General features: G+C 47.8%; 2 protein-coding genes across 3 annotated transcripts in view; one reads left to right on the top strand and one right to left on the bottom strand.

The window, feature by feature from the left end:
* The window catches only part of LOC103470801 (uncharacterized), a 31,259-nt gene extending 29,957 nt beyond the window's left edge, over positions 1–1,302 (top strand). Inside the window, exons 27-29 of the mRNA XM_017306583.1 lie at positions 146–224; positions 311–455; positions 675–1,302. Coding sequence (XP_017162072.1) covers positions 146–224; positions 311–455; positions 675–815 — 365 coding nt within the window. The 3' untranslated portion in view covers positions 816–1,302. The remainder of the gene's footprint in view (positions 1–145; positions 225–310; positions 456–674) is intronic.
* Positions 1,303–1,505: 203 nt separating this feature from the next.
* Positions 1,506–10,409, bottom strand: card9 (caspase recruitment domain family, member 9). Of its 2 annotated transcripts, none has more exons than XM_008419450.2 (14): positions 8,089–10,409; positions 7,903–8,025; positions 7,742–7,811; positions 5,636–5,773; positions 5,444–5,562; positions 5,160–5,366; positions 5,008–5,091; positions 3,930–4,178; positions 2,749–2,874; positions 2,496–2,684; positions 2,380–2,434; positions 2,074–2,204; positions 1,944–1,993; positions 1,506–1,869 (listed from the first exon to the last, which is right to left on the bottom strand). In XM_008419450.2, exons 2-14 carry the CDS (start codon positions 8,014–8,016, stop codon positions 1,785–1,787), a joined length of 1,617 nt encoding a protein of 538 aa, XP_008417672.1. In that variant the 5' UTR covers positions 8,017–8,025; positions 8,089–10,409; the 3' UTR covers positions 1,506–1,784. The 2 variants fall into 2 exon arrangements, with proteins under 2 accessions (XP_008417672.1, XP_017162076.1); XM_017306587.1 differs by having other exon boundaries at positions 7,903–8,020.
* Positions 10,410–10,480: the final 71 nt, after the last annotated feature.

Here is a 10,480-nt window from a genome sequence, read left to right as displayed (position 1 = left end):
CACCTGGAACCAGTCCACACACCTGGAACCAGTCCACACACCTGGAACCAGTCCACTGACATGTTGTCCCTGCTGACAGAGTGTTTTATTGGTTTTATTGGTTTTTAACGGTTCCGTCGGGTTTTCGATGGATCTGATCTTGTAGAAACGAATCCATTCAAGGCGCCTGGAGCTGAAACCTCGGAGACAGAAGAAGAAACAGGAAGTGAGCCGATCAAAAGCTGGTAAGGCGACGCTCCTGATAATTCAGACAGAACGGCGTTCCCCAGTAAACTCTGGGCTCGTGTGTGTGTGTGTGTGTGTGTTTAAGGACATGGCCAGGTATCACTCACCTGTTCTCAATGACCAGTGGGTCAGCAAAATCTCCCATCACCATGACAACAGCACCCATCAATACAGCGAGGAACAGCCAGAAACATGAGGCGGTCATTGAGGGCAGAGACGCTGCGTTAAAGGTGGCCACACACACACACCTACACACACACACACCTACACACACACGTTTGCGTGGCTATCTTTGTATCTTTGTGGGGACTTTCCATTGACTTCCATTCATTTCTGCAGCCCACAAGGCATTACAAACACACACACACACCTACACACACACACACACACACACGCAGTAAGCACTGTCTGATTGTGTGTGTGTGTGTGTGTGTGTGTGTGTGTGCCAGCGGTTTGACCAGCTGATCCACTCGGAGGTGTCGCATTCTGAAGCCGACAGACGGAACCAGCTGAGCGAGCAGCAGAACTGGATCTCCTACTGGGTCCAGCAGGTCTCGGCTCTGAGACAGACCCAGAAGAATCAGCGCTGAGCCGCAGCAGCTGATTGGCTGCTGAGCTCCTGTAGTTACCGTTTCCATCCAGCAGGTGGACCACCATCCTCTGAACCCTCACACCGGCTGCTGGTTTGGTTGCCATGGCGTCCAGCTGACGTAATAAAACATTTGATGTTGCAGATCTGACCAGTGGTTGGTTCTGGTTCTGGTGGTTCACACCTTCACATACGAGCCCTTACAGTGTAGCTAACCTGCCTGTCAGAGCTAAGCCCCGCCCCCTGATACATTTAGACCAATTCCACCAAAGTGGGCGGAGTCCAGATACAGAGGGGCGTGGCCACATGTGAGGATGAGTGGACTTGGACTTTCTCTGCATTATTGGAGACGTTTATGAGGAAACCGGCGCCTCGTTCACATTGAACACTGATGAATCACATGAGTAACGCTGACGAGCTGCCAGACTGCAGGTGTGAATTCGCTGCTTTAATCTGATACATTTATGTTAAATAAAGGTTGTTGTTCTCTACCTCCTGACTCGCCACCAGGGGGCGCGTTTGAGTGAGATGGTTTTGTACCTGAACCGGCTGAGTGGTGAAGACATGAACCAACAGAAAAATCCACCTGTAGTACCACCGTTCAGCCCACAGAGGGCAGCACTGGCAGTCCAGCCACATTTACATGAAAAACAAAGATGGCTCCCGGAAGGATCAATCATTAAACATCTGCTTGTTTTCCCAACTGATTTAGTTTTATTAAGACAGCAGGTAAACGAAGAGCAGCCCAGTGAGAACCTGAAGGTTCTGGTCTGGAGGTCGGGTCCAATATTTAAATCAGAAATGAAACATTTATTTATCTGAAGAGAAACAGAAAAGGCTTCAGAAGTCGTAAAAGAAGCGACGCCGAAGATCAGGAAGCAGAAGTTTGTTGTGGTGAATCGTCTTCAGAACCGAACCGGAGCCTCGTCAGAACCGAGTCTGCTGCTGGACCAGGACCAGTGGACCGACCTCAGTCCGACTCGCTGCCGGTGCTGTCCCCCACGTTACAGGCCACCGACTCTCCGCTGGGGAACTTTGACCTCAGGGCTCGCTTCCTGTTGTCATGGAAACCGGACAGGAGTCAGAGGCGCTGCGGTCAGGTGAGCGTGGAGAACGAGGCGCCGCTCACCTGAAGTTGGGTCGGCTCAACGTGAAGAATCCTCCGTCCGGCTGCTCGTCCTGCACAGAGGAGGCAAGAGTTCTGCTGAGACCCGGTCCGCGTCCACCGCGCTCCGGTTCCGGTGTTACGGCAACGTTACCCATGATGCAGCATTGTTGGGCCTGTGCTCCGACTCCCTGGGGCCCCCTGCTGGAGAGCCGTGTTCCTGCGGTGGAGCGGCCGGCTCCTCGTTCTCCCCCGACGTCCCGCTGGGAACCTCCTCGCTGCTGCCTGGACCACCAGAACCAGAACCGGACGGTCAGAACGCCGGAATGGACCGGGCCGCCTTTCACATCACACCTGAGCAGCCGTAGAGGGAGAGCGCCCCCTTTCTGTCCTCCTCGACAACAACTCCTCAGGGTTTAACCAACATGTCTACATGGAAACATGGATAAAGGTTTCTGACCTTTAGTGGCGCTCTCGCTCGCCTCGTCTTCCTCGCTGCTCAAGTTGCTCTCAAACTGTTGAGGAAAGCAGCGTCATTACGTCATCATTACGTCATCGTGACGTCATCCTCCCCACCTGCTGGGAGTTGAAGGTCATCTTGCGGAGGCGTGTCCTCAGCTGGAGCTCCTCCCCCTGTGACCTCAGCAGCAGCAGCTCCAGCTTGTCCGTTTTCTCGGCCAGCTGCCGGACGCGCTCCCTGTAGCGGTCCTTCTCCTGCAGGTGGAGCCGCGCCTCCTCCTGCTGCTGCGCCTGCGCCACCAGAGCCTGGACACCACCCACTGTCAGTGACCTGCTCTTCATCCCTCCCCCTCCTCCTCCTCCTCCTCACCTTGTCCCTCTCTCGGATGACCTCCTCCAGCTGCCGGACCGTCTGCTTGCTCTGCTGCCGGTACATCTTGGCGTCTCCTTTCAGCTGAGCGCAGCGGAGGCTCAGCTCCTCCTTCTCCTCCACGCTCTGAAACAAACACGCTTCTGTCTGGGCCCTGAATGCACCACAGCTGGAAAAAACTGAACGTGCATGTGTCCATGAAGGCACCAGGCACAAACGCCTCAGAGTTCATCAACATGAGACAGTTTAGGGTTAATCCTGGAGAGAAACGCACCTGAACGCACCACCAAAGCTTCCCTGAACGCATCACCAAAGCTTCCCTGAACGCATCACCAAAGCTTCCCTGAACGCATCACCAAAGCTTCCCTGAACGCATCACCAAAGCTTCCCTGAACGCACCACCAAAGCTTCCCTGAACGCACCAGGTGTTTCTGATCCACAAGTTTTTACTTTACTGATCGATTATTTTAAATGATCACAATCTGCATTTAAACCTTTTATAATATATTAGAAATGTATTAAAATGCAACTGTTGCTTCTCTAAATAAGGATGTAAACATTTAATTCCCTCTGAGTGAATAAAGTTGGTTTAAATAAACATCCAGATCTGATCGACTCATCAGGACAGAAAGTTTCTCCATCGTTACAGAATCTGAAGAGTTAAAGATTTACAGACCGAAGATTTTAACTTTATGCAGAATTTTATTTAAAAAAAAAGAATCTTTATCAGTAAGCGATTAATCGATTGATAATTAGTCAATAATGATTTCAATAATCGCTTCAAATCAGCAATTGAAGCAATTATTGGTCCGGTCCGGCCTGGTCCAGTCCAATCCAGTCCGGTCCTGTCCGGTCCAGTCCAGTCCAGTCCGTTTGGTCCGCTCCAGTCCGGTCTGGTTCAGTCCTGTCCGGTCCAGTCCAGTCTGATCCGGTCCAGTCCGGCCCAGTCCAGTCTGGATCAGTCCGGTCCAGTCTGGTTCAGTCCAGTCCGATCTGGTTCAGTCCAGTCTGGTTCAGTCCAGTCTGGTTCAGTCCGGTCCGGCCCGGTCCAGTCCAGCCCGGTCCAGTCTGGTTCAGTCCAGTCTGGTTCGGTCCGGTCTGGTTCAGTCCGGTCCAGTCTGGTTCGGTCCGGTCCTGTCCGGTCCGGTCCAGTCCGGCCCGGTCCTCCTCCTGCCCCTCACCTTTGCCCTCTGCTCCTCGGCCTTGTGCAGCTCCCTCCTCAGTCTGAACACGGTGGTGAGGAGGTTCATCTGTGGAGACGCGCGGCCGTGCCGCTGGCCCTCCTTCAGCACCTCCTCCCTCCTGTCCTGCTTCTTCTCCTCCTCCTCCTCCTGCTGCTGCTGCTGCTTCCCCTGAGGCGGCGCCTCCTGCTGCTCCTCCTGGTCGTTGAGTTGAAGAAAGGCGTCAGAGGGCGGAGTCAGGATTCTGCTCTGGAAGATCGGCTCACATGTTAATCTGAGCTGCAGCTTCAGGGAAAATCACAGAAACAGTGATGTCATCAAACCGTCATGGAGGATCACATGTTTTCTGCTATCTGTGAACTCTGACCCTGAACGCATCACACTGCAGCCCAGCATGGTGGCGGCAGCATCATGGGACGCTGGGTGGAGGCAGAAGGGCAGAAACTGGAGGAGTTCACGACCCGACGGGGAATTATGACTGAAATATTTAATATTTATGTTTTATAAATATTTCTGTAACTGTGACCCTGTGACCCCTGTCCACAGGTCGGTTCCTCGTTTTCATGGTGGAGGACAGACTCCGGCTACGTCCAGTCCAGTCAAAGTAACAGGTTCAGAGCTGGATTGTACGGTTAGCATATGGTTAGCTTACAATTAGCATACAGTTAGCGTACAATTAGCATACGGTTAGCGTATGGTTGGCATACAGTTAGCATACCGTTAGCGTATGGTTGGCATACGGTTAGCATACGGTTAGCGTACCTAACTGAGACTATTTGGTGGAAAATTAGAAAGTAATTTCAGCACAAACAGGAAGTGACCTGTGGAAGCAGAAACGCATCAGGAGGAAAACGGCAAGACTCGTCTGGAGACTCAGAGGTCAGAGGTCAGGGAGCGACAGATAGAAATATGAAACTAGATTCAACTGGAGAAGCAGATTTTCTGATTCTTCTGCTCAGAAAACTTTTGGGCATCCAGAGTTTCTCTGATGGCTGGGATGAAAAATGAAAGTTTCCTTTCATTAGAACCGGTTCTGACCCAGAACCGAACCGGTTTTGGCCCTCCTGGCTTCCCGTACCTGCTGCAACGGCCTCATGGTCCTCCGTTTCAGCAGCCGCGTCTCGCTCTCCGCCCGCAGCACCGTGTGCTTCAGACGCTCCACCTGCACGCAGAGGTCAGAGGTCAGCTGGGGCCGGGACGCGGGCGGGCCGGGGTCAGAGGTCAGCTGACCTCTATCTGCAGGTCCCTGTTGGCCAGCAGGGCGTTGCTCTTGTCCTGCGTCAGGCTGGTGACGTCGGCCATCAGGTTGTAGTTGTGGAGGCGGAGCTTCTTCAGCTCCTCGGTCAGCTGCTCGCGCTCCTCACGCAGCTTCTGCACGCGCTCAGTCAGCTTCTTCAGCTCGCGCTCCTTCAGCTTCTGCTGCCGGGACCACGCCTCCTGCACCACACACACCTGGTTCAGCCACACACACACACACACACACCCGGCCGCGGGTCAGCGGTCGCCATGCCAACCTGTTCCTGCGCCACGGAGCAGGCCTGCTGGCGCCGCCTCCGCTCGTCCTGCAGCACCCTCTGCAGGCGGCTCAGCTCCGACATCAGGAACTGGGTCAGGCCCGATTCTCCCGCCGTGTCTGGACCAACAGAACAGAGGGCGTCAGAGCGGGCGGGTCCGAACGGGCCGGCTCAGGAACCGGACCCACCCACCGATCAGGATGCTGAAGGTCTTGTTGGGCTCCTTCCCCGTGATGCGGCTGTACAGCTGGGGGTAGTCCAGCTCCAGGCTCTCCAGGAACGCCGTGTAGCCCTTCATCCCGGTCCGCTGCAGCATGTCCAGCAGCGCTCCTGCACACACCAGTCAGACCAGTCAGATTACTGGAAACGCACCAGTCAGACCAGTCAGAGCCAAATTTACAAACTAAAACATATTTTGATGGAACAAAGTATAAAGTATAAATTTCTGCCTGAATCACAGATCCAGAGTTTATAGATGTTTACAGTCGAATGTTTTCTATTAACAGTTTTCTATGAATTTATCTTTCAATCTAAAACTGATTTTCATCTGATCACAGCAGTTTAAACTTCTCCAACTTCCTCCTGAATTCATTCTCCTCTGTTATCTAACAGGTTAAAGGTCAAAGGTCAGCTGCTGACTGGAGCCGTTTCAGCACAGAGGAACTGCAGGCAGGAAGTTAAAAACTCATTTTCACATCACAGAAAAACATTAAATTACTGAATTTCCACCACAGCTGATAAGGAAGAAAATATATAAGAAGAAAAAAATACAAAAAGTTTCTGAATCACCTCAATAAATCGGCATCAACATCGGTATCGTCAGTATCGGTATCGTCAGTATCGGTATCATCAGTATCGGTATCGTCAGTATCGGTATCGTCAGTATCGGTATCGTCAGTATCGGTATCGGCCCGATACGTAAAGCTGGGCTGGTATTAATATTATTTCTATGTTATTGGAAAGGGGGGAAGGTTGATCCTGTAGTGTGACAGTTACAGTGAAGCAGCAAAGGATTATGGGATGTTTAACTGTAGGTGTCCCTGCTTTTATATGGTGGCAACAGTTTAGCAAAATATGGATAATGAACATAATATCTGTAAATATCGGCCCAAATGTCCATATTGGTGCATCTCTATTTGTTCTGCATCCAAGAGCCACACAGATCATTTCCAGGGTCGCAACATTTATTAATGAAACTTAATTAAGATGATCTAAGTCCCAGAATTTAATATGAATGAATTATTCGAAGGTCTTGCATTATGTAACTGCAGTAGTTGAACCAGAGGCTGGTATTCTGTCTGAATGAGAAAAGTCCAGTTTCTTGAGGCTGGACGGCCTCCAGTCCGACTGACTGAGCTGCAAAGCTCAGGAAGAAGAAACAAACCAGATCCTGGAACTTTGGATCAGTTTCTGTTTGATACGAGAAGCTTTGATCTGCAGGAGCCGCAGGCCCAGCCGGTGAGCCGGGTCCCGGTGATGCAGCAGAAGGAGAAGTGAAAGTGAAGCAGGAAGCAGCTTCTGCAGCGTTACGTCACATCGGTAAATTATATTCCAACAACTTCCACATTCATGATCACCTGATGCGACGCTCCAATATGACCGGACTCACAGGACCACCGTAAAACCCAAACGGTTCCCCTCCATCAATAATCCCACAGATTATTCATGCTGCTCAGCATAAAGTGCCTCAGACCGTCTGGGTTCAGGGTTCTGCTGCAGCGTTCTCCGGTTCGGTCCGTCTTTTCCTTGACGGAAACGTTTCCACTTCATGTTGGATACATTATAAATTTAACTGGCAGCCAATCAGAAATATGAGCATAACAAATATAATGTCAATACATTTAACAGGTTTTAACTTAATGATTGAAAAGCAGATTAGATTTTAGGATAAAACATGATCACTGATCAATAAGGTGGAACATCTTTTCACCCAGTTAACATCTGAACTACATCTTTAAAAGTCCAAACGATGAATCACGATGAATCGATTACTGAAAAATAGTCAACTGATTAAGTTATTGATTATTAGTTATACAGACTCAGCAAAACATCTGGTGGCTGAAAGAACAGAGCAGGAATTAAACCAAAGATTTGCATTTCAGACAAACGAAACCTTTTCTGTCAACCTGTTCAAATCTCCTCCAGGTGTTTCTAATATTAAATAATACAACATGAAAGAATCTGCAGAATCCACCAAGATCCTAATTTGATTAATTGATCGCTATAATAGCCGCAGCTGCAGCCGTGTTTAAGAGGTTCTGGTTCTGGTCTTACTGGACCCGGACTGTGAGAACGTACCGACTTTCCTCCGGCGGATGACCAGGGTGGGGTCGTTGAAGAGCTGCTCCTCATCCTCAGCGCTGATCACCTGCCAGGAACCAGAACAACGTCCAATCAGAACCGAGGACCGGGAGGAGCCCAGAGCGGGTCAGGAGGAAGAGGAGGAGGAGGAAGAGTACCTGGCACTGGCGGAGGTAAGGAGTGATTCTGGACGGGTCGATGGTTTTAATCAGCAGCATCCTGAAGTCATCCAGCTGCAGCCAGCAGAGATCATCCTCACTCACTCCCTCCATCCTGCTGTCCTAGTCAAAGTATCACGATCAGAGTACTGTGCGAGGAGGAGGAGGAGGAAGGCCACCGGTTACCTGCTGAGCTCCAGCGCTGCTCTCTGTCTGTGATGCTCTGGGCTTCTGGGAAGATGTTGGTGGAACTTCTTGTTTCTTTGAAAGGCTCCGCCCCTTTCTGACTGAGAGCGATCTGATTGGTTCAAGCTCCTCCAATCAGATCACAGAGAAGCCTGAAGCTGTAGAGACTCTGCAGAGTCACTGCTCACAATTTGAGTCCTTTAAAAGATTCACATTTACTGTTTGGGAAACTTTAGAGTGAATTTAAATGTATAATCTGAGTTTATTAATCTGTTTGTTTCTTTATTTGTAGACTCTATGAGTTAGTTGGTTTTGTTCAGTTCATTCAGACACAAACAGGCCAGTAGAGGAACCAGGGATGGATTAGAGAAGTTAGAACAGGAATAAGCTGCAGGCAACAGGAAGCACCAGCTGACAGATTCAGGAAGTCCTTTCACAGCTCATTCCTGAAAGTTATGACAAAAGTTATAGATGCAATCGCAAAAATCACCAAGATGCTCATTCCTGAAATAAACCGCAGTGTACGGCAAGCTGATTGGACCACAAGTCACTGCTTCTTGCCATACATGAAAAGCCTTGGAGAGGCTGTCAAGAAAATATATGTGGGAAGAAAACAAAATAAAAGTGTTATTGTTTGTTTAGCTAAAAATAAATCCCATGAGTTCAAGCACATTAAGTGATTTAGGGAGAAAACAATATGATTTTCTCATTTTTAAAGGACAATTAACATATTTTACATAATCGATGCATTTGATTTAAAACCTTGCTGGTTGACTTTTTGGGTGTAAATCTGGTGCAGTAGAGCACCAGATTTACATCCAGGAACTGAGCATAACTCCTGTTTCCACTGAATTTTTCGTACACAGACTATTGTCTGTTTGTCACGTTATCTGACAAAATATTCCTAATACACTTCATATGTCTTCAAATTCATATACATGATCTTAAATATTAAACACTTAATAAGATAATGCTTTAAACTATGGAATAAATGAAATTATTAGCTGGTAAATATTTCATACAGGAGTGAAACAGAAAGTCATCCTCCTGTTACTCACACAGAACAAAAACTGATGCTTTAATGTATATAATCCAAGTTTTGTCACTAAAACAAAGGAATGTTTTTAAAATGAGCAAATTATGTTGTTTTTAACAGCCGACAACACAAAACTCGACTGAATCTTTCTAAATGCATTTCTCTGCTTATAAACAGAAGAAACATGCGTTTCTGAGGACCGGGTTCCATTTCTGTTTCTGTTGCTTGTTTTGGTGAATGTCTGTGAAAGCAGAGCTTCATCTGTGTAGAACGGTGTTATCATGGACACATTCAGGGTTTTTCTGCTCATCTGGGTCAAAATCATCATCATCAATCACTTTATTTTGGTAAATTGTCCACATTAAACACAGGAAACAAAAAACAAAATCAAAAACAATAAACAAACCTATAATTTACCAAAAAAGGAAAAGGCTGAAGCCAAGCTTATTCTTGCCCACCCTATTTTATACCAAACAACCTACCAAGATATCTTCATGATGAAATATATAAATCCACATAACAGCGTAAGATTGTATTATTTTACATTTTAAAGCTCACCAAAAAAGGACATAACTTAAAATCATCATTCAATTCATTCCAGTTTCAAACATTTAATAGGTTGAAAAATGTCCACAGGGAAATGGGCCAAACCCACTGGGAGACTTCCTGGTCTCAGTTTGATGTTCTCTCTGCGCATATGAAGGTTTTCTCAGGGTACTCCTACAGTGAAACACGGATGTTTGTCTTTCATGCTGACATCATGTCCTGGATTTTTCTACTCCTCTATTTTGACATCAAATTCTGTAAAGTCTTAAATAACTTGACAAATCAATAAAATAATCAAATATTGAACAAACCCTTAAGGATGTAAATTATATCACCTTTTTAAGGTTTGCTAAATACTGACAGGATTGGCAATTTGTACCAATCCTGGTATTAGTCACCACCAGGACTGGTGGCAATTTGTTTCTACCTGAAGTTGGAATTCACCAGTTCCAAGTCAGATAATTTCCTGTTTTGATTCTGACTGGGAAAGTCAGTGACATAGTTCAAAATCCAATATGGCTACAAAAGCTACAACAGTAAATTCTGTTTGCATCTAATGATCATTCACACACACACTCACACACACATTCTTGTTAATATCCCACAGGAGACCTGAAAGTAGCTTGCTGTATTGTGGGGTCCACCCTTTCTAGAGGTCCTTGAACTTTGAAAAAAAAAATCAGGCTAGTCCACACTCACCCATGTACACGCACACTCCCGCACTCACGCACACAAGCATGCGCACACACACACACACACACACACACACACACACACACACACACACACACACACACACACACACACACA

Source organism: Poecilia reticulata, linkage group LG9 (genome assembly GCF_000633615.1).
Source record: "Poecilia reticulata strain Guanapo linkage group LG9, Guppy_female_1.0+MT, whole genome shotgun sequence".
In the NCBI taxonomy this organism is placed as follows: domain Eukaryota; kingdom Metazoa; phylum Chordata; class Actinopteri; order Cyprinodontiformes; family Poeciliidae; genus Poecilia; species Poecilia reticulata.
The sequence above is the reverse complement of the archived record's forward strand: the minus strand, read 5'-3'. Positions and strand labels throughout refer to the sequence as shown.